We start from the raw sequence: 24,932 nt of genomic DNA, 5'->3' as shown, positions 1-24,932 counted from the left end.
CAGCACTGACCCCTGGGGGACACCACTGGTGACCGGTTGCCAACTGGATGCAGCCCCGTTCACCAGCACTCTCTGGGCCCGGCCCTCAAGCCAGTTCCTGACCCAGCACAGAGTGCCCCTGTCCAAGCCGTGGGCTGCCAGTTTTTCCAGGAGTATGCTATGGGAGACAGTGTCAAAGGCTTTGCTGAAGTCCAGATAGACCACATCCACAGCCTTTCCCTCATCCACCAGGTGGGTCACCTGATCATAAAAGGAGATCAGGTTGGTCAAACAGGATCTGCCCCTCCTAAACCCATGTTGGCTGGGTCTGATCCCTTGTCCATCCTGTAGCTGCTGTGTGATTTCACACAGGATAATCTGCTCCATAACTCTACCAGGCACCGAAGTCAGGCTGGCAGGCCTGTGGTTACCAGGGTCAGCCTTGCAGCCTTTTTTATGGATTGGGGTGATATTTGCCAACTTCCGTATAGCCCACCATAGAGAACAGGGAGACACAGTGGAGAATGACAGCCTTCATTCATACTCACTTGATGTTTAAAAAGCTGAGATGCTGAAAAAAGAGCTAGCTCTCCTGGAAATAGCTAAGATGAATTGAACTTAAATCTGATGTTTTATTTTTCTCTCTGTATAAATCAATATCAGCTTGTACCAAAGATCCATGGGAAGAAATTTCTTCTGACATAATCTGGTGGCAGTGTATGCTAGGAAAGATTTTAGCCCTTATTTGGGCACAATATTTCATTTCAGGTTCATGATGACTTTAAAAAAATAATCAACAACACACATTAATGGAACTTACGTCTTACAATAAGCCTTGTGTAAGCTGTAGTAAAGAGGTTTCCTCCTATATATCTGGCAGAGTAAACCCCTGCATCGTGTGGTTGAACTTGAGGATAGGATACTTCCAACTCCCCTGGCACTTCATGCCTGGGCACAGAGTGGATGAAGGAACCTGGAAAAGGAGCACACAGATACCACAGACAGAAGTCATTCACCCTCTACATGCAGAAGTCAGTTTGCATTGGTTACTGAAGAGGGACAGCTGGGATGGGCTTAACAGAAGAATCAGCTTATTAGTTATGAATTTTCTGGCAGCTCTTTAGCTGTCTTATTTTTTCATAATTGAGAGGTGTGAGTAAAGAAGCAGCTAGATCTTGAGGAGATTTAGTATATGAAAGGGGCAAACAACTTCACATTCAGCATTGCTAAGAGTCTAGTGGTTAAAATGTTCATTTGGTTTCTTGGTCTTTTCTGAGGTGAGGGGTAATGATCCATAAGGAGTTTAGGGTAGCTGGAGTTCAATAGCAAATGCCAGCCAGGTCCAATTTAGTCTGAGCAGCACAAAGACTTGCCGAGGAGACCAAAACAGAAAGAACTGAGCACAGCTTTATCTTTTCTTCCCAGATTTGACATGTTTCTGTCTCTTCTATTTTGGTTTGTTGTTTTGTTGTTGTTTTTTTTTTTTCACCAAAGGGCTTATCTGTGTTATTCTATAGTTGCTGCAGTTGGTCATAAATGTTTGCTAAGTAAGGCAATAGCATTTGGTCTCCTCCCATCCTTCTGGGTGGAAATAATAACAACATTTGAACATTGATTACTGTCAAAGAGAAGCTGCATCCATTGAACTTCAGGACTTCTGGGAGTCCTTCCACTCCAGTCTGTTAGAGCAAAGCTGCTGCTGTCAGCTAATGCCAGGTCCAGCCAGTTCTCACTAAAATATATGTACATGCTCTCATACACACTCTACAAATAAAGCCACGCACCAGCAAACCCACAGAGCAGAACTGTGACTCAATGGGCACTGCATGTCCATATGGGACTCACTAAAATGGCTTGGGTTGAAAGGAACCATATGGATCATCTAGTTTCAAACCCCCTGCCATGGGCAGGGACACCTTTCCCTAGATCAGGTTCCAGTGACTTACTACACTCACATACAGGAATTTCTTTCTAATATCTGATATAAACCCATCCTCTTTCAGATTAAAACCATTCCCCCTTGTCCTGCCACTACATGCTCTTGTCAAAAGTGCCTCTCCAGCTTTTCTTCAACCCCTTTTAGGTACAGGAAGGCCACATTAAGGTCTCCCTGGGGACTTTTCTTCTCCAGGCTACATAACCCCAACTTTCTCACATTAACAGCCGTGACAGACAGCCTGATCCTTTTCTGACTTGCCAGCTAGAATGGCTCAATGACCATTAAACAGATGATATGCTCACAAATGTCCTCACCTTCTACATCCCCTTACAGTTACACTGAAAAGGTAACACTTCTTTTCATTTTTTTCACCTTTCTGAAATAATTTAAAAGGTAAACAGCATCAAGCAGGACCTTTACTGTCTGTGATCATGAATATTATCATACTAGCAATTTGACTATAGCCGAATTTCAGACAGCCAAAACCATGAAACTTTGCTGGGAGATCATTACCAAAACAGCCAAAAGAGTGTAGGTCATTTCGGTCCATGACAACACATGACAACAGTTTTCCAAGAAAACAGGGCCAAATTAAGAGAACAAATGATGGAATGGATTTGTTTTGAAACTGTGAGGCTTTTTCTGGATATCTTTTGACTTACAAGCTACGTAACAAACTTGACAGCAAAGCATTAAGAGAGGCATATGCTCACAGTCTGTTAGCAAGTCTCAATATTTTTATGGTTTGTTTTCCAAGATGACACATGTTAGGCTGATGTCTCAAAGAAACACTGTTTAGAAGAACAATTTCATCCTCTAGACAGCCATTGTGAGGCCCTGTAAGGGGGAAGTAGTACTTTAAATTACTTGAATGAAAGATTGCAACAGCTACATATGGCAGGAGACGTATTTTGTCTTCTTTGCCAGCTGCTGTATCAGGAATTCTCAGGCATGTTGTTCCAACAACATCTCAGGTGAAAAATTTGACCTACGTTCCAGAGTCAGTTTGGGACTTTTTGCCAAATTTCCAGATGGAATCCCAGCTAAGGGAGCACCATGATGTAAACACTCCTGCTCCATCATCTCATCTGGCTCTTGTATGAGAGAATGCTGACAGGAAATAACAAAATTTCCTAGAGACCCTGAAATGACAAGTGATGGCAAACTTTCCCCACTGTGCCTGGCATAGCTGAATCTCTGAAGGGCAAAGAAGGAGGCATTTATGAAACTCTACTTTGCATATTGCCTTTTTAAAAGATACTTTTTATTTATTTTTGTCTTCCAGACTGTAGAAAAGTGCTCCAGGTAATCAGTAACTGAGGTTGAGGCTAACCCACTGCACCATTCTTTTACTGTGTGTCAACACTTCCTTTCTTCATCCTATTGTATTTACTCCCTGTTTCCTGGTAGCTTACTGTATGCTAAACTATCAGACAAATATGTTGTGCTTTCCACAACTATAATTTGTTGGGGTCTAACATTCTAATTAAATATGAAGGCACAGGGAGTTTTAGTGACCTCTACATTTCTATAGGAGGTAGACTGCAAAGAACACACGTTTCCAAGTGTCAAGCAGGAGCAACACACAGCTGAACAGTGAATTACACGTGATTTAGGTCCCATGTTATACAGAAAAGCTGGTGTTATGAAAGCTGCAACCTGACTAATTCTTGTAGTTGAATGAAGTAAGGACAAAATTTTATTTACAGTTTTTTCTTTCTAATAGCAGACTACTAGTGATTAATTTCTTAGCCTGAAGAGTATCATAGAAGAAAAATTACCTCAAAAAGCCATTTGAGGAACGAAATGTATGACTTGAAAAGCAGTAGAAGTGCAAAGAAAGACACACAGGCTTCACAGTGGCACAGAAAAAAAAAAACAACAAACCAAAACAAACAAACAAAAAACCACAAAAAAGCCTCCCCCAAACCCCCAAAACAAACAAAACAAACAAAAAAAACCACCAAAAAAACCCACAAAAACCAAAACAAAAACTAAACCCAGGCAAATATATGAGGAGATCAAAAAGGAAAATAGGAAACAAAGCACAGGTATAAACAGAGGATTTGGTATTTTGGTGAAAGAGAAACAAATCAGATCAACATATTGGACATGGCAAATGGCTCCCTTAGGAACATTAAATGTATGAGGAATTATGTCTGATACAGTTGCACAGCATGGGCAGCATCAGCAATAACTTTAAAACAGTTACTTGGCACTTAGCTAAGACAATGATAGCAGGAAAGTGAAAAGATGAGAAAGATTGATTACCATTCTTGTAGATCACTGCATCTTCCTCTTTTGATGCCATTCGGATGAAGGAAATATTCACATGCTCTCCTCTATTTGCTGTAACAGTTAATGCCACTGGGTAGAATGAGGCTGAAAACAGAACAGAAGCATGTGGTAAATAGCAGTTATTGTCACTTTCTTCTCCCTGGCCTGAAAGGTGAGAATGGTTTGCAGCATGACCCTGACCCAGGTTTTGACATCTAAATTTCTTTAGAGCATAAACTGATTCTTTACCAGCAGCAGCCTCAATCTATGTTTGGCAAAGACAGAGGAACTGCCTATATCCTGAAACAACAGATTGCCACTAGAACCTGGGGCATGAAAAAATAATGGGCTTTTGGCTGAGTAACTGGAAATACTTCATAACTAGGAGCTCCAACTGGTTGTAAAACACTTTCCCAAGTTTCTTGATCCCTTGAGACATTTTTAAAGCAGACTGGATAAAGTACTGGAAATTGTATTGTAGGGAACATGCTGTCATTGGCAAAAAAATACCTAGAGTGACTCAGTTCTTTTCTATTTAAGTTTTGTGATGCAGGACTGTCAAAATAGTTCAGGAGAACACAATCATGCAGGATCTGGAGAAGATGCATAGATAGAATAGGTTTGTGCTTGTTCACCATGCTCTCTGAAAATACAGAGAGTGTTGGCTTGCACTAAGAACCAAATGAAAAAAAATATAGACAGGCAGTGGTACTTTTACCAAAATATTCTCAGCTGAAAATGTGACTCAATTAAAATAAAAATTCTATGTGAGGGACTGTCTAGATCAGTGATATTTTTCAAATTTCCAGTGGAAAATTGAAATTCATTTTCCTGCTTAAACAGAAAGGTGTTTCTACACATTTGTTTATAGTTCTTGATTAAACAAAAAAAGAAAGCAATAGATAGAAGGATTTTCATAAGATTCCTGCCTTTTCCTTATCATTACTCATGGAAAAATATTCTCAGAAGATAATTGGAAAAGGGACAGAAAAAACTCAAGAAACAGTCTTTTTTAAACCAGTGAAATGGTGATTTTAATTACCATATTACTTTGAAACAAGTTAGAAGTTAAGGATGCTTCCTTTCATTTACTTTGAAAATTCCGAAGGAAAGTTGTGAAGTGTTTTGAGGACAAATTCAGGTTTTCAGTCCATTTTTAGCTCTGAGTGTTTATGCCATACTGCTGTTGATATGTTATATGGGGAAAAAACTTTTCTTAGGTGAAGTTGACTTCCAAACTTTTCAGCTCTTTACCTGAGTGAGAATTGTTGCACCTTTGTACTTCCCCTTTAGAGCACTCAGGAGAGTGAGGCATTGATTTGCACCAGTCCCTTTGCTCTTTCTATTTTTGAAGCTGTTTAGCCTTAAGAGTTCCTCCTGTGCAAGTTCCTCTCAGATAAGTCAATCTGTTTTTCCTTCTGCTGCCACCTGCCTCCCCAACAAGGTGAGTGGTACCTTTCCAACAGGAAGACCCCCCCGATCTTCAGCTGGAAGAAGAGCATTCATATTCCTAGTAATCTCTGCACTTGCACAGGTTCCATTTCTGTTAAAGTTGCATTTATTTCACAACACATAATTTGTTTAAGGAACACATATGCAAGTAAGTATGAACTGTTAGACAACTTATTCATCAAAAATTGCCTTTTATCTATAATCATGCCTCCTTTTTTTTGGTTAATTTTTACCAAGCTGTTGATAAAGTGTTCTTTGATTCACAACAATGGAAATGCAGAAAACAAATTTGGACTCTGTGGCCAAAATTTGGTGGCAAAGAAATACACAGAGGTAGGATCAGAAAGCAGAGAAAAAAATTATGAACTAACTTTCTGTCATATGTTATACATAATAGAGCTGTAAAAAATGAGCAGATAAATCAAGGTTTGTATGAGGCTGAACTCATGTTAGTACCTCCATGATACTATTCTGTAAAATCTGAGGAGTTAAAAAAGGATAATATTTTTGAAATATTTGAGAAAAGAACAATTTATTATTTCCATTTCAGAATGAAATTTTAATTAAAAATCAAAATCTTTCTGTGATGTAAAATTAAAGAAAGAAAACCTGAGCAAGAATGAAAACATTTTTATCAGCCCAAGCCAGCTTCTCTTCTAGAACATTATTTCCTTGAAATTTTTGACATTTTAATGTTTTATTTATGATTAGAAATAAGACAACTATTGAAAACTCACAATTCTTTGCAGAATGGAATTTCCATCCCCTGTACAGTTCTACTGTTTATGCTCTGAGCCTCTGCCACATGTTTTCATTCCTTTGTAAATGATATACAATTGACTTCAGCAGGACTCTTCCTGCTTGATATTAAGTACATGCATGAGAATCTATTGAGAATTTGTCATTTTATCTAGACACTGGTATCTGCACTTATATCTTAAAGAAATAGAGAATTCTAATAGAGAATAGTGAAATAAGATCTCATAAGAAACAGGCAAACAAAAACTTCAAGCAATCCCAACTTACTGTCAGCTCCCAAGTTAGAAGTTATTTATTAATAACAAATGCATAGTGAAAATCATTAGCTACATAAGAAAAAACAAATTCAACAGCTCTCACAAAAATAAATTGTTAGTTACAAATGATCCTAAGGGATTTAGTTGCAGTATTTTTTGGACCAAATTTAGTGAGGCAATACCAATTGTTTTAACAAGATATTACACTTTTCTATTCCTTTTTTTTTTTCTTTGCATTTGGTTAGGCTTAACAAAAACACTTTTTCTTCAGGGTATTGTTGCAGTGGAAAGAAACGCACACTCCCTGTTGGGCTGAGTTCCAACATATTTTTAGATTGTGACTTGTATTACACAATTTCGCATCTCGAGTGTGCCAATGCCTTATAGAGACATAACGAACTGAGCAGCAGGACAAGTGCCATAATGCTCTGTTGCTAGCGTTTCCATTATTGTCTCTTTTCCCACTCTATGTCTGAGTTTCTGTGGGGAAAATACAATCATACGCATGAAAATAAACATTTATTGTGTAGAGAAACTGCATAAATTATATTTGACTAGATGGACAACAGGTTATTCTCTATAGTGTTCTATTCTATATATATGTACTGTATGCAGTATAAGCACCACTCCCCATGAAAAGATAAAGCATAAACTTTTCCCTCTCATTGCGTGTATGAATATTATGGGTAACCATAATGACTGAGTATAAAGAATTCAGGAGAATAGACTTGTTACTTTCAGAATAGCAGATGTGTAGAATAAATTAGAAAAATTAACCTGTTACTGTTACATATTTTATACCAAAAATCCTCACTTTGTCTTCATACCTTACACTATGTATATAATCAGGCAGATGGCAGTTCCCACTAGTTCAGTGGGGCTAACCAAATGATTAACACTTAGTGAGTGTTTCAGCAACTTCTTGCCCTGAGGATGCAAAACAGTGGCTGGATTTTCGGAAGTGCTCCTTCTTCCCGTGATTTTTTTGTGTCCCTAATGAGAACCTGCAAATTTCAACTCTTGCTCAATTTTTGCTGTTGAAAAACGCATTCTACCTTTAAAAATTATACACACAACAACAGTAAAGTGGAAAAAGGTCTGTTTTCCAGTTACTAATGCTTTGCCAAACTTCACAGTCCTTCCTTGACTTCTTCTTCCTCTTTCTGTGCACTTTAATAGCTTTGAGGATTTCTGATGCACCTCTTCCTCACACATCTAATCTGATTAGATTATACACCTTCACTGAGGATTTGCTAGTTCAAATTTTGTTAGTGAAAGCTTTTGCAGAGAAAATCTGAGAAATAGATTCAAACCCAGAAATGAATCAAAGAAACCTACCAACTGCTGGTGTGAATGTTACTTCTAGTTAGAACAACTTCTGCCACATAAGAAGCTTTCAAAGTTTGATTACTTAAAAGTCTCTGCTCTTAGGTCCACAGATACCAAGTGCAAAGAACTGATTGATTAAGAAGACATTCTTCCACCCATGCATGTTGTTCTACAACAGAACAGTCAGAAATGTGTTTAGCTCACTGGCAGTCTGCCACAGGCAAGGTCACATATTGACTTTCCATGGACTGTTATCTTATCTCCTCCTCACTGCAGCCTCCTTTGAAACAATGGTGTTGTCAGTCTGCGTCTGCAGAGCTTTCTTGGTGACCAGTCCAAAGCCTTCAAAGACCACATTTGGTCAGAGAAAACATAAGCCAAAGAAAAATGCACATTTCTTCCAACAAACCCATGGTCAAAGAAATAAATAGAAGCTAGCTGCAGCTCTGACAAATCAAAGTACCTCCTTTTATAAATTTACTATCTAATTCCAGGAGATATCAACAACAAAAATTGGTCTTACTAAAACCTTACAAAGAAAGATTAAAAGTGTAAAGTCACCTGACTAACCAGCTGCCATGGCACAAAACATTAGCAGCACAGTAAAATCTACAAAAAATCAGTCACAGTTTTGAGAACTTGATGTGCTGCAAAAAATTACCCAAAATTTCTTTTACTTTTCTGTAGTTTATGGTGATCTCTGCTTAGAACCTTGTCCCAGATGTCTTATGAAGTCCAGAAGCAAGACAAATTTTGCACACAAAAAATTGTAGTTTACAGGTAGTGTGGTGGACCTGGGAAATCCCACCTTTTCATCTGACTATCTCCCTTGCTATATTTGCTTTTTCTACCATGCATAGCCTTAAAACTGAAATCTAGTGAATAGTGAAATCTGTAGTGGATTTTTGCGAATAACCTTCTTAGATTTTGTAAAGCTTCTCTGGAGTTTCTTTCCAGTGTTGAGATGGATTCTTTTTTTTTTGCTTTACAGTGACACAGAATGTGCAGATCCAATGTTGCTGACCTTTGGCAAGGCAATTATTTTCTAGGCTCAGGTACCTATTTAGAATAGTGATATTTAGTTATCTGCATTTCAGACATATCAAGATTTTAAAATAGAAGCTCGCTTAGGAATCAAGGGTCAGGGATGTGAAAAACCCACTGCAGGAATTGCCATATGTTATTCTATGGGGAATAACATACCTTATTTGCTGACTGACTTTGTGTTCCTGGCAGTAGCCAGATACGGGCAGAATACCTGTCATGTCTGACTAACTTCCACAAGGAAATGACTAGCACCTAGTATCAACCAGTTATCTGGCCACCATACAGTACCTTGCAGTGGCATCTTCATGGTGTGTATCCTTGTCACCTCATCCTTGAGTTTCCCTTCACAGTAATATGCTCCAATAGTTTCCCTGGCCTGTTCCCTCTTCCACACCACTGTTTTGGCTGCTGCTCTCTTTGAATCTTCATTAACTTCCAGTGGTTCCCGGTGCTGGTTTGTCACATCCTCCTGGTCTCGGTCGATTGTGATAGACTCACGGGAACGCCATTTGGAATTGATACATATCAGTGATGTCTCGGAATTGCCCACCAGAGGGAAGGAATTGATCAGTATGAGGTCCAGTGCTGCTTCCACTTTACCTAATGAAAAAAGCATCAAACAAACAAACAAAAAAAATTACTGCTGACTTCAAGTATGTGGACGATCAAAGCACCAGGTAAACTGTTTCACCCTGTACTCAAGGTTTCTCTGTCTGGTGTCCTGCACAGCTCTTGAGCAAAACAAGAAGAACATAGATGAACTATTCTGCTACACTGGCATTAGCATTTAGTTTTTATGACAAAAACAGACAGAGTTTGTTCTTCTCAGAAAAGGCAGTAAGTCTCGCAAATATGTAGAATTTTTTTCAAGAGCTGTTGCAGAAGCCCAAAGAAAACCATGGGCTGCAGGAGCAGATAGATCTGTGTTTAGTTAGACATGCACATAAATACCTCAATGCTTTGCTGGTGACAGGGGCAGCAGATGATAAGGTTGTCAGTTTAATAGTGTTTCTTTCATGTCTTTTACATGGGTTTAATATGTATGAATTGATGTAAAGCAGTTATGTCTTTCAGTTATAGGAGCTGATAATACTTGAAGCATGTAGTGGTTTTTTTCAGCTGTTTTATGAATTTGAACTAATGATTTCATAGTCAATCACATGGTAACCATTTGAAGCCCTAACAGACAGTGGCAAGAACCATGGCACAAAGCAACTTTCTCAAAAACAAAGAGCAAGTCAGCAACACCAGTTAAGTGAGGTTAGTTTTAAATCACTCTAAATTACTCCCTTTGATTTATAGAACTTCCAGAAATACATGGAGATGGAAGACCTTTGAAAATGATAGATACAAACCTAATCACAACAGCCACTGGGAGAGTGCTACAGTTTTAGTTGTTTAAATGCAAATAGCTGGAGGGAAATACAGTTCTTCTATAATGAACAATTGGCAAATAATAGGCGTTTCCCTTTATTTTTGAAATTCAGGGTAAGGAGAAGGGAAACAGTAACATTTTTTCCAGCTGAAACAGGAAGAATAATTGATTTCTTTTATTCATCACATCTATTTTCCTGCTTTGGATACAAGTGTATTTTGTATTTACACAGAGAGACCTAATATTTTATGCCACTCAGCTTCCAAATGTTTCTCTGATGGGAAGGAAGGGGTATAGTCTTAGATAAGGGAGGTCAAAAGGTCTTAGTGCTGACTACAGTCTTTGCGTGTGTCTCTGCAGTGCTCTGGGCCAAGGGAGGAGGTCCTGCTCTGCTTTCAATGCAAGCAACCACTCTGGGGACTGAAGTATCTTGACAGCACATTGACACTCACCACACCCAACCAGTCTTCCACAGCCACCACCCTTTCATGTACCAGCCCAGATAGCTTGCAGTTACATAATGGAGAAAGGAAACCTTCTGGAAAGGATGCAATGGCCACTAAAGTAAATACTACATAAAGATGTGGGTCAGCAAAGTCGGTTTGTCCTGCTGCACATTGCAAACCTAAATCCTTTGAATGAAGTTAAAGAGATATGTGACAGAAATTAGGCCAGACTCATCAATTTTATAGGGCATTTATTTCAAGGCGCTTAGTTTTACATGGGGAACATTACATGGGTCTGATATATCAGCTGAAGGCAGACACAGTTCTTCAATCACCAGCACTGAGAGCAGCTTCAGTTTATATCAGCAAGGATCACATGCCATGTAGACATATTCTTAAAGCCATAAATTGCAACATCCTGATTTCTGCAAACTTTCATGAAACTCAGAACCAAATTTGCATCCAAATTCCATGACTTGATATAATTATCTGTGTTGAGGTCAGGCAGAGTGTTAGAGATCAGAACTGTAATATGTTTCTGCCTAGCATCCACAGGTCACAGAGTGCCTTTCCAATTTGTCTTTCCGATACAGAGGTATGGACCCAAGGGGCCGGGGGCCTTCAGAGGATATCTGCTCATCCAGGGCTCATGTTCCATTTCCTCTAGCATTTCTCTGTTCCTCTGGCTTCCAATAAAGATTGAAAGGTAAAAATAACACCTTTTCCCTCTCCTGCATCTCAACCTTTTAATACATTGAGAAAAAGCAGCAGGAGAAGTCTGAATTTTGAGGACTAGCTTTCGTGCTGCCTTTGATCCATATGCAAGACAAAGTGAAGCAATATCCAATCAGATTCAGGCACACCTCTTTCCTTGTAGTAATACAAATCGTGTAATAAAGTTGTAGAGTAATCAGAAGTTAGACTCACTGCTTATCTATACTTGTGAATATTCTGAATGAATCAAAATCTAGCCACTGGTGAATGGCTAGTGTTCTGATTCTCTGTCTAAATATAGGTGGGTTTTTATCATATTAAACAGTGTAGGGTAACCCAGCCATCTGACTGAGGTAGAAGGAACATACACAGAGTTTCATGTCTTCGCAGAGAAGCACTAGAAGGCTTTTCTGCCTCCAAAGTGAATTTATATCCATGCATAAGTATGGAACTATATACCATGCATGGTTTTGCAGCTGAAGCTTCACAGCTGGAATACATTAAAATAAAAGCTAAAATATATCCAAATGAAAATTTTGCACTAAGAAAAGCTATGTTTTAGGTGTAATTTGGGGAAAACAAACAAACAAACAAACAAACCCCAACCAAACAAAACAACAACATCACCCTAGCAGACTAAGGCCTTGGAGTTGATAGGAAGGCTTTATGGTAATGCAACTTAAACTAACCCAACAGTGCCTACTAAAAAGGAATTTGCCTAGTCTGGTAAAAGTTAGGCAAATCATGTCCTTGATGTTAATGAAGACTTCGAGTCTATAAGGACCACATGAGGACAACAGGATTTAGTTCCCTGAGAAAAGCATGAAAAATACAGACAGGAAACACACTACCTCTTAGCAGGGACAATCCTCTGTGCTGCCTTGAAAAAGTTCTTTGACTCCTGCCCTGGTCCTTGAAGAACTGACCTTATCAGGAAGTCAATTTGCTGTGTGTGCAAAAAGATTTTGAGAAGAGAAAGCACTTGCAAAAGGCCCAAGCTGTAAATGGGAGATATCATGCAAGGAAGACTCATTGCCCTGTATTTATGACACTCACTCATAGTGGTGCAGTACTTTGAGCTTTTCCAGCATGGAGAAAATGGCATTCTCTAAAACAGTAAGGTTAAATAATAGCACTATAGCCCAGACAGCAAAATAAATGAAGGGAAACAAATCTCTCTTAGCCCATTCTTAATTACAAGAATGTCCTCTCTCTCTTACTGTCTTGTGAGATACTCAGCTGTATCTTTCATAATTTCTCTAGTACAAATTTCTGCACCCACAGCTCAGAAAGCCAATCCTACCCTGGACTACATCAAAAGAAGCATAGCCAGCAGGTCAAGGGTGATGATTCTGCCCCTCAGCTTTTGTGAGACTTCACCTGGAGTGCTGCATCCAGCTCTGGGGTCGCCAGCATGAAATGGACATGGACCTGTAGAAGCATGTCTAGAGTGGGACCACCAAGATGATGGAGGGCCGGAACACTTCTCCCGTGAAGAAAGGCTGAGCGGGTTCATATTGTTCACCCTGGAGAAGAGAAGACTCCAGGGAGACATTGTAGCAACCTTCCATTTCCTAAAGGGGCTACAAGATAGCTGGAGAGGGCCTTTTGTCAAGGGCATGTCAAGACACAATTCTACTCAAAGAGCAAGAAAGTTTCTGATAAAGACTAAAATATGGCTTCTCTGTATCAGAATTGGTGCCAAACACTAGAGTTTGTGAGAAAATGGGGCAATTTTGAGCTGACGTAGTTTTATGCCAGAGATGAGTACCCACAGCAACTCTTATGAGAAAAGTGTTATGATTTGTTCTTTCATCTCAGAGAGTCCCTGCTCATATACTTCCAGATTTACACTGTTAACCGTTGTCTTGTTCCCATGAAAACATGGGAATATTCTAGGTGTTTTCTGCATAATGTGATGACTTTGCAAAGTTACCTGTTATTTGGAAAAATGTTCAACACCGGAATGCTTAACACTTCTCTACCATAGCAAGCAGCCAGAGTGGTTAGCTCCATCACAGGATAACCATATTCCACTGCCCTTCAAAAAACACATAAGATGGACATAGGTTGTATTTGCAAGGTGTCTTGAGAATGCAAAGTTCAGAGTAAAAGTTTTAGGTGTTAGTATCAAGTAGAAGTGGAAACAAAGAATTTGTCTAGACATTACACATCTAACTATGTATTTGTTTTCCTTATATTTGTAGAGTTTTATTATTAATTGCTTGAAGTGACTCTAAGATGGAAGTCTTTCACTTGGTATTAGGCGCGTATCAGAGGAAAAAGAAGACCTATTGTAAGAGAAAAGCAGAAAGATTTATACTTTTAATGTACTAATTACTTAAGAGAGGAGGGGAGGGTAGAAAATTCTGGTAAATTCCATCCCATTTTTCATGAGTGGAGCAAAGAAAATAAAAGGTGATATAATAGGTAATGTTTTGGTAGTTTTTGTTGTTTTCTTTTTTTTTTTCTTAACAGTATTGATTGTAACACAAATTATTTCTGCTTTTAAGTATCTGGGAATATGAATGTAAAATATATAGATACTATACTAGCAGGGAAAAAAAATAGAATCTGCACTTAGTTTTAGTGTTATGCTGGAAGGGAAACAGTCAGTTGCACATGACACTCAAGATTTAAAACTCATTTAGAGACCGGTGAAAACATATGTCCCAAATTGTAAAGACGTTGACCCCTTTCCCCTCAAGTTTCTTAAACAACATCAAACACTCTCTGTACTTGAAAGAAAAAGGTTTTGATTTAGAACAAACCTAATTGCTAAATAGCCTACCTCTCAGTATTTCCAATAAAACTCTTTTTTTGTCCATATAAAGAATCTCACTGTTTGTATCTTACATGATGCCACCAAGCAGCTGTGGGATGGTTCACAGTTCAAATATGAAGCCCTCTTGCCTTTAGAAATAGAGCACTGTTGTGGAGGGAAGGTATTGTGAAACTATTAAAAGATGAAAAACTAGTGACAGAAAATCACTTTTCCACTTAGTAGCAGTTGGAAGACCAGAGCACAAGTGTGAAAAATAAAATAGTTTGTCAAAGCCACTAGGGCTGCCTATCTGGGAATCTGCTTTTCTGCCTTTCTGTACACCTGGAGCAGCTGAAGGAAATGCAACTGCCTTGTTCTCTCTACGTCAGTTGTTTCATAACCAATCAAAGCAATCTTTTAAGATGAAAAAACTAGAAAAGAAACACTGCTGCAGCTTGGCTGGGGGTTTCCTAGGAAGGGTGCCTAAGTGTGTGTGCGTAATAACCAAATAACCAATATGTAGAAAGATACTTTCTCGTGATTTGTGCTTAGACTTGGTTGACCACAAGCAAGTAAAGTGCAAAACAACCTATCAGCAGAAATGGCTTGTTGAACAACCAGCCTACAATATGGTAGGTAATGCTGAAAAAGATTGAGGAATGCGGAAAAGCTTGAGTAGAACGAGTCTGTAGTTCAGGTGCCTCTGGTTGGATTTGGAGCCAGCCAAATACGGGTGCTATCTTCTAGAAAATATTTGCACACCAAAATACATTTGTCCATAGCAAGGCTGGTCCTTGTAAGTTGCCTTATGAAGCTACTAGTTATACTGCAGATGTGTACTGTTTGTTGTATATGGGCATGTGCCAAGCTGGAGTAAGCAAAATAACACAGGTAAACCATTAGTCTTCATAGGATATATCAGTGCATACAATACGCACAAGGTTAGCTGTCTGGAAGTGTCTGTGAGTGTTGACTTCTGGAAGGACATACTCTGGTGCACTTCTGCCTTTACAGTAGTGTACCCTTCCTTTACCACTTACTGATTTTTCTGAGTGAAGCGGTGGCAGATGTTTCTGGTGCTGAGCACACTTTGTGACTAAGGAGTCTAAAGTCCCTGACCAGTGGCAGGTCTTTGATGCACAGCCAGGAAATAACACAGGGGAAAATCACCAGCACAATCAAAAGTGCAGTTCGAACTGCACTGTCAAGGGAAACTTGTCGATCTCTGAAGGAGAAATTAACCAAGACGCTTCATTAGACAGGCTGGCAGTGCAAAAAGTAAATAAATACCAGGCAAACAAAATACCAGCCTTGAAGCAAGAAGTTTACATTTCTGAATACAGAAATGCTATTTCTGAATCTGTCTTTTGAAAATCCTTTCAGAACTTAGTAAATACCTAATATCTTTATATTCTAAAGGGTTTATCATTTCCTAGTGATGAATTACAAAAAGAATTTTAATAGATTTTTTACTTCTTTATTATATGAACCTTGTTTAACAGTTGGAGTACAGTTATCAAAACTGTACCCTAAAAAACAATCAGCACTTTAAACTCTTTGTAGGAAAGTCTCTAGTTCAGACATGGTGGTTCTTTGCTCTATATCTCCACTGAAACTTCAGTGAAACAGCATCCTAAATATTATCTACTGGCACATGGTAGAGACTGTCTTTGGAGGACAGTTCTTCATTGCAGTTTCTGCAAGATTTTCAAGATTTTTCAAATAGATCTTGCATCTGACCATGGAAACACGTCTCACACAAGTAGTAGGTGCATTCATTTTTGGTTCACTTCTCCTATGCCTGCCCAACACCCTTCATAACACAATGACTTCTTGGTCTTCCACGGAAAGCTGAACAGGGGGTTTGTGTGTTTAATAGATGAGTCTAGACCAAGCAGGCTCAAATCTCTGTGATCTTAAACTAAATATCTCGGATATTAAATCTAGATCAGGGTTCCAGCCTAGGTAATTCTCATTGTGAGCACGTGAAGGCCCAACAGTATCTCTGTCCCCTGCCCTAAAGCCAACTGCTCAGTGGCAATAAGTCTCTCTGACTTTTATGTTCCCTTTTGTACACTAAAGCCTTCCAGATAAAAATCTTGTGGGTATCAGACAATCTCTGTAAAACACTACAACTTCATTTTTCCCTTGAAACGAACATTCAGCAAAAAAATTAATCCATCCTACCATCTTAATTATGACCAAATACCAAACCAATATATGTATATATATAGAGAGAGACAGAGAGAGATATGAAAATTTTATCTAAAACAATTGCACATGTTAACACTTATGAAAGTAGCGTGATTTCATTTCACCCTTTCAGATTTGATTCCTCTGGGTCTGACATAATGCCTTTTAACTCCTGACTATTCCCAGCTGTTGAAATTACCTTTGGGAACAGCAGCTTTCTGAGAGCAACTCTACCTCACTAGGTCTGAACCAGGCGCAGTATAGCAGGCAGAGGTAATTGCTGGGTCTCACAGATCAAATACACTTCAGGAACAAAGAATGAAATTAAGTTTAAATTTCTCTTGTAATTCACATTAGTAGTTTGATAATTTAGGTGTCAGAAAGGTTGTGCATCAGTGTAATGTCTAGTCATGTTATGAATACCAGATATTAAAACCTCCTAGTCATACTTATGAAATACCTGAGATTAAAAGGTCAAAGGCAGTTTGCCTCCATTGCTTTGGCTGTGGGAAACTCAAAACCCCAGTCCTGCAGCTGTAGGACAGACTGTTTGAAGTTCAGGTGCCATTTTGATCTGACAACAACCTATTTGAAGACGCCCACACAGGCCTAATCCCTTTATTATGGGAAGAATGATATTCATGTTCACTGTCACAGGCATGCATTAGCTAGAGGTTAATACAGGTTTTCTTTTGGTCAAGCGTCACAAGAGGAAAAAAAGGTTTGAACCAGAATTGTTACAACTTTCCAGTCCAACTGAAAATTTTGACTTGCCATTTTTAAAAGCCTACAGCATTATAAAGGTGCTTGTATGTCTGGTAATGTCTATTAAAAGCTGTTCAATTTTCTACATGTGAAAATGAGTCATATAATATTGGTAACAATTTGGGATTTTTTTCCACGGCACCTACTGATCCCAAAGAAAATACAACCATCAACAGGGTGATAAAGAGCTACCACTCAATGCCACTGCACTGACTTACTATACTGTTACCTTTTCTTAAAAGGCTAATATAATCTTTAAAGTCTTTTACCATATATGGTTCCAATGCTAAATCAGAAGAAAAAAATTAAAAAATCCAACTGGATCTAAGATTATTGGTAGGGCAAAGCTATAGCACAGAAGATTCTGTCTGTCTTGGAGAACGGAGACGTTTGGCGATATATTTGTCTTCTGCCAGAATTAGTCAAAGAAATGTTCTTGAAACTGACAGTAATTATTGCCGGTTTTCACAAATTCTTTACTGCTGGTGGTCATCTTGCTAAGATAAGGTTCACACACGAACATTTCTGAGACCTCACTGTGAGAAGCTCCAAACAGATTTCCAGATGATCTGAGGGTGTTAAAGACATGTCTGAGGTGAAAGACAAGTAAGTCGTTACACTCCTTTCTTGCTTCCAGGGGAATAAGTGAGTCTGCAGCTCTTCTTTGGTCAGAACTTAACTTAGCCATGACCTCGGCGTTTGAACCTATACTTCAGGAGAGATGTAGGGTCATTTTGCTACTCCAAAATGTTGACTGGAGTATAATCAACCAAAAGAAAAAAACATGTGGTGATACTAAGTCTAGTTTAAAGAATCCCAACAGGATTAAATTTAACCCCTTGTCAGTTTAATTGAACATTGGCTATAGCATATACACTGCAAAAGTGAGCATTTGTGTATATTTTGAACATCACCTTCCAAATTGGATCATTAGCTCTAGCTGCAAATGGAGTACTGCTATTAAAAATAAAAGACACTAAATCAAAGGCCATTTCTCGTAATGAGAGCCAAGGCAGTGCCTTTCACCTTGGAAAAGGGTGGAGTTGGATTTTGTGCCTACCCAGCAACACACCCAGAGAAACCCAGAGTCATCAGGGATAAGGTTAAGCCAGTTCAGTGTCTGTGCTGAGTGTAAAGCCTCCCCTGCTCAGGGAATGTCAATCCTGCTTTCCTGAACTCCGCCTGCAGTATCTAGAGGAAAGCGGGCTTGCATTGTCTTCCACTGCTCGCCCCAGGAAACATGATATCATTCTCAAACAAAAGCGGGAAAGCTGACAGATCTATTGAGATGGGTGTGACTACAGCACACACCTCGCTGGTCAGCCCTTGTGGAAAATGCAGTAACTGGCAACTCTTCGGTGCTGAGCTGTCTGGGCTCTCCACGTTTTTGCAGCTAATCCCTGCAGATGGCTTTTGTTTCTCCTGTACTTGTGACTTAAAGAACGATGTTTGCTTCCTGTGTCAATTAGGTACATGTCACCACGCAGAGAAACAGGAGAGACAAGGAAAAACAGTTGAAGTACCTGGACTTTCTTTTCCTCTCCATCCATAATGCTTACAGCACCAGATATCTCCTAAAAGTGTAGAGCTGGAAGTGATCAGAGGGCTAAATAGGTTGAATTGATGTGCAGCTAAACAATCAAGGAACTGAAGCCACAGAAGAGGGATTGGTAAAAAATATGCAGCCTATTACAGCAATTGCTAGATAAGAATATTTCCAAATATGATCTCAAGAGATTACAAACGCTTTTTTTTTGTCTGCATTAATTCCTGGCCTTTTATAGTTGACAAAAGTAACATCTCAGACTCATACTTTTACTGTTAACAGCTGTTAACATACTGCTAATCAAGAAGGTCTGGGAAGTGTAAAGCAAATAAAAAACAAGTTGCATGGCAATGAGGAATTCTGCCTTTTCTTGGTACTTTCTTGTTTTCATTGCAGCTCAATTTGAAGTTTTATAGCACATAATATTTTTACTGTGAGATGGAATGGAATAACCTATGCATATCTCAATTAAATGGTTAGGAGTGCGTTAAGAGTCTAAGGTTGCCTTGAGTTGTGTTCTGCTTTTTTACAGAAAGATTGTTACAGAAGAAACTGTCTAGAAAATCAAAATGAGGATTGTAAAAGCAATACTCAAATGCTGAGAAACTACAAGTTTGATGGCAAGAGTACAGTCTTCCTCAGGACTCTGCATGTGATAGGTTCAGCAAAGTATCTCTGACATTAATGCTACAAATACTTTAAAGTATTTATACTAATTTGCATTAGTATAATCTTCGTGTTTCTGCAGATATCTTTTATGACTGACTTCTGACTTGCTGAACTCATGATGTTTGCTGATAATATTGAATCATTGTTTAATTGTGTTTGAAGTGTTTTTAATTGATCTTGTATAATGTGCACTTTTTTCCTCTTTCTTCCGCTGACTTTCATCTAAATTCCAGTTGTGGAATCTTATCTAAAATCAGATACTGGAATACCTAAACACATCAATAGCACAGCTAGTTCATAAAGTCAGTCACAGAAAAAGGTGACATTTAATCTGTGTTTAGAACAGATTTCTTAGGGAAAGACGCCAATGATTTCAAAGTCATGATCTGTATGAAAAAGTTAATAACATTAGACAGAAAAGAAACCTTGTTGCAACATGAGTATGTGTCAACAAATGACTTCAACAATTAAAAGCATAGCACTGTATTCTACATGTAGCTAAATCATCCCCAATAGCTTGGCCACAGTCCTACCCTCACTCACAGTGAGGGCTCTGCACAGAGATAAGTGGACTCACTGAAACAAGCATAAGCACTTAAATCAGTGAAGTGGTGGAGTAAAGGACAGAGAGTCATGTGTTTCACCTGCACACTGTGTAAGAAACAAAAAAGACATGACAGATTCATTACAGCTGCTAAAGTCAAGGCTTACCTGAAATCAACAGGCTGAATCCATAGAGAACTAGGTGTGCTAGAGGGTCCATGCTTTCCAAAATATATCCATCCAGTTCTTGCAGTCGCTCATGGAGTATCCTTTTCTCGGGGTAGACCTTTACCAGTTCCTCCTGTGCTGCATGGTACACTGTTTACAAGTCACAGGCAAGAAATCAGAGCACTGGCGCAGGCTGGAACAGTCTCATTGCCGTCTGAGTACAGGGAGTTTAAGTTCCTTTTTCCTGTTTCCTTTGTAGATTAGGATGGGAAAGGCAGGATCTTAAAGGCATTTTTGTATCAGCAGGACTGCAGGGCAGTGCAAATCCCATCCATCCAGCAATACATCAAAACAATTATCTGGAGCTGCTGGAGAAGAGAGGGACTGCTGTTGGTCACAGTCAGCAGAATAGGAACAATGATGGAATCCTCCAGTAGGCGTGAGAGTGCAAGAAAAAGGTCCTCCACCTAGGTCCAGTAGGTGTAAAGTGTTATTATCCCCTTCTCAAAGTCTACTAACTTCTCAGGATGCTATCATCTTTTCCCCTATTTATTTAATCCATGTGTAAGCTGCTGGCTGCAATGCATTTCTGCACACAGTAAGGAAAATATGAAGTAAACAGTAACAAAACAGCCAGCTGAATCCAGTACAGACCAAAGCCATCCAATCCAGCAAACTACTCTGTTAGTTCATGTGTTTTACTGGAAACAATTTTTCTTTACATTCGACAATTGGAAACAGACTGAAAACTTGTTGCAATAATAAATCACACACAGAGCTATTATTACTACAGTGGGATTAATATGCCCACATCACTTAGGGAGGTCTCAGAAGCTAAAAGAAAACATAAGGAAAAAATACAAAGAAAAAACACATAAAAAATTAAATAAATGGAAAGGCAGCACTCAGATATATAATCAGAATTGGAAATAAAGAGTAACCTTATTTAGCCCTTGACTAACCATGATCCGTGACAATACAGCATTTGAAAGCCCCATAGTTCTGCCAAGATGCTAACACATAGAATTACTTACATGGAAGTATAGAAAAGGGAATGTTCAGCATAACCTTGGAAATGGGGTATGGCTTGATCCTACTTTGATTTAATATATTTTTAGCCTTTGATTGTAGTGTGGATTTAACAAAGGAAGTCCTTTACACCCAAGATCTTTTGCCATGTGGACAGAATGGTGTCACACATCTACCACACGAGAGATGTCAAGGCAGAAACCCAGAGTTCTTCCTTATGTGTTCCTTATGTGTTCCTTATGTGTGTCACCCCATTCTCAATGTAACCAAAAGCCAAACCAAGCAGGATCTTACACTGAAAATATCCTCTGTTTGCAAAAACACAGCGTGAGGTCCAAACACTAATAAAACTCTTTTTTGATGCTTAAAGGAGGCAGAATATAAGATATCTCTTTGGTCTGATTTCAGACTAAAATACACATATATATTTTGTCCATCTTATATTTTGGAGAACACTTACTCCTCTTCTACTCTTAGGCCTGAAGCAGCAGTGATTACTCATGCTCCAGCTGCAAGTTAACCTTTATAAGCCTGCTGGTATTGGTCCCTCTAATATCAGAATACTTAGTGCATTACCAGATACTAAGTATTATCATGTTTTCTATCTAGTGGATAATGCCGTTTTGTTGTTCATTTAATTTTAGTTAGCCTATCCTTGCATTTTTATTTTTTTTTTAATGTCTTTCAATTTGCTGAAGGATGGAGAGCAGGAGAGGGTAAGGAAAGAAGGTGTTAAACAACTTCAGTCAAGGCTGTGGTTCTCCAGATTGCTATCGCAGTATTAGGGGTGTTTTTAAACTTTTCATTTAAATCTCACTTCCCTGGGTGTAAAGAGGTCAATGAGGAGAAATGTATCATGTCTCCATTTGAAATGCATCTAAATGCAAAGCAATACTGATTTTGCAGTTTACGTAATGGGCCAAGTCAGCTGTTCACTCTTTTTTGAAGAACCAACTTGTGCCTACTGATCATTTCATCTGCCATGACGACAAGGTAGCTGTTTATCTCAAGGGTAGAATGGACAGCGTAAATATGCAACACTCCAAAAATACAGGAAGGTTCCATAGACCTGCTGAAGCCAGAGGAGACGAAATCTATACTTAAGTCCTAATTTGCTTGGGGTATCAGCATCAGCTGTCTCATGTAGGTTTTTTTTTTGTGTTTCATTACAAAATTTCATTTTTGAAGAAATAAAGGATAGGATCTATAATTCAACAAACATTGAAGCACTTGCTTATGTGTAATATGTGTTTAAACTTAGATCTGTTTGTCTTTGGAAGGCTTTTAAGTGCCACAGTTTGATTATTGCTCCCACTGATGTAAAGATTTATCATACGATAATCTTCTGTTAGACTGTAGAATGTAAAGTATTTCAGTCTTCTGGTTTATTCTCTCTCAAAATTAAGTGTCTGACAGCCCTACCTTCCATACTTTTATCATTATATTTCATGTGGTTAGAATGTAAGCCTTTCCTAAAGTAGGTCATATCAATTTTCCATCCTGTGAACTAAAAGCTGATAACCCCTCTGATTAGTGAGCTATTAATGAGCTGAAGAACTGCAAATAGCCTTTGGCAAAACCAGACTGACAGTAAAAGAAACTGGGCTAAAACTGAGTATGGCACATGGAGTAAAATATGGTACCAAGTAACTTTTGTTCCGTGTGGGGCTGTTGACTACCAGGCTGGCCAGTGAGCATGCCCATGGCACATGCTTGGAGGTAAGGGGGGGTGTGTAGCTGTATTTGGGCCCCATGGGTCACATCCTTGTCTTTCTAGAGGTACTTGGAAAGATTCTGAAAGACGATTTCTAAAGAAATCATCAGGAACATCAGTTTTTGTGGGGGTTAACTGCTGATTTAAACATACCAAAATTCACATCTAACTTAACACCCATCACAAGGGCATGCATGAGTTTTTAAATTAGTTGCAGCAGGGAAACAAATTGTCTTTCAACATGTAAATATAACCCTAGCATTAAACGTGGTTTTTCATAACTCTGTTTGCTGAAGGCTAATTTTATGATATGTCAAGTGCCCTGAACTCCTGACACCAGGCTTTCCTCTTTAGATAAGCAGCTCACTTTTCTCAAGGACAATCCATTCATCCATGCTGTTCTGCATGGAAATATGTGAGGAGGAAAAAGAAACAATGCCACTCTGTACTTCTTTAATCAGGTAGATGTGTTAGCAGAAATCACATATCCTCTTGCAGTGTCTGGTTGTATTATGTTTTTGGAACCAAGCCATTGCTTTGGCCTTGACATGATGTTAGTATGTGTTAGTAGGAGGCAGTGAAGGAACTTCAGGAATTATTACCACAATCAGCTAATGTGAAACAGAGGCTCACAAATGGTGGAGTTTAAGCTTCTTTTCTTGAACAGATCCTGTTCTCCTCTGCAACACAGCCTGTGCCACTGAGGCCAGTCAGCTGCTGCCTTCCTGTCTTCCTTGATAGTGAAATGAAAGGGAATTTATTGCAATGGATTTAAGCACAGGATCTGACAGGAATGTCAGGTTTCTATCAAGGGGAAAGTTCATCTGGTAAAACAAAACAGGAGTACTTTAGGGTCTCTGTATCAGTAAAGTCATTGTGAAGGACATCAGGCTGTCTAATGTCTATGCTCTGAAAACTTTCACTTTGTAAGTCAGTTGACTTTTTTTGTAAAAGGTTTTATATTGATTTTAGAGTGGCCTGCCTGTTGTCAGCAGGACAAAAAAAATTGTTTCTCTGTTCTACTACTACTTTTCTAACAAATTTTTTACAATATATTTTGAAGGACAAATGAGTATTTATGCTTAATGGCAACAATTGTAAATCCAAATGTCTTTAGGATATTAGTAATGAATCACCCCAAATGATGCACAGCAATAAAAATATGACTGCCTAAAATAAAAGGGCATTAAGGAGGCAAATTTTGTACTTGTGCGATTTGGAGAAATAAAGAGATAGTTCATAAGCCTCTTAATGAATGTGGAGTTTGAAGTTCTGACTATTGCTTCCAAGGACCAGGAAATGGGTCATACTAATTAACACTCAGGGGTAGTGTTTTCAACCGTTAAGGTTACAAAAATTCATTCTTAATACTCTGTTTCCAGGACCCACTATCCTCTACTGAAGTAATCTCACACTGTTAGTATGATTTAATGGTAATTTTTATTTGATGACTGCATCATTTAACTTTGACTTTAAACTGGATTCAACAAGTACAGCTTAGTGGTAAATTTGCTGTCTACCTTTCTCTGCTTCCAAATTTGGGATTGGAAATCTTGAAGAAATCTTAGAAATCTCAAAATCCGAAGGCTTCATTTGGAATTTTGTCTTGTGTAACTGTTTAGGTGACTGATGCTACTGATAATCATTATTCTACTATAATCATTATTTTCTTTTTCTTCCTAATTTTCAGACATGCTCAGTCCCCCTCACACCACTTGAAGCAGTATTTGTGGGCAAACTTGTGTTGTATGTTGGAGACAGGTCTTGCACCTTACTCATCCTTTGCTGAACAGCAGAAATCTTGGGCCTGATACAAAGATATCGGTGCTCAGTGAATCAAACTCAGTCACTTTAAATGAACGTAGCTTTCAAGGAATTAGGTTTACAAGAGGAAACAAGAGCAGATAATTTTACATTTCTGCCTCTATTTTGTTTAAATGTGGGATGTTTCCTCCATTTCACACATT

General features: G+C 38.7%; 1 protein-coding gene across 1 annotated transcript in view; it reads right to left on the bottom strand.

The window, feature by feature from the left end:
• TEK (TEK receptor tyrosine kinase) overlaps positions 1–20,724 on the bottom strand; it is a 38,726-nt gene extending 18,002 nt beyond the window's left edge. The window contains exons 1-4 of the mRNA XM_027652548.1: positions 20,223–20,724; positions 9,328–9,639; positions 4,190–4,300; positions 800–952 (exon numbers count right to left, since the gene is read on the bottom strand). Of these exons, the coding sequence (XP_027508349.1) occupies positions 800–952; positions 4,190–4,300; positions 9,328–9,639; positions 20,223–20,274 (628 nt within the window). The 5' untranslated portion in view covers positions 20,275–20,724. The remainder of the gene's footprint in view (positions 1–799; positions 953–4,189; positions 4,301–9,327; positions 9,640–20,222) is intronic.
• Between the last annotated feature and the right edge of the window lie 4,208 nt (positions 20,725–24,932).

This window comes from Corapipo altera, unplaced genomic scaffold (assembly GCF_003945725.1).
Source record: "Corapipo altera isolate COAL_440 unplaced genomic scaffold, ASM394572v1 61286, whole genome shotgun sequence".
Taxonomy (NCBI): domain Eukaryota; kingdom Metazoa; phylum Chordata; class Aves; order Passeriformes; family Pipridae; genus Corapipo; species Corapipo altera.
Note: the sequence above shows the minus strand (reverse complement) of the source record. Positions and strands in the feature narration are given on the sequence as shown.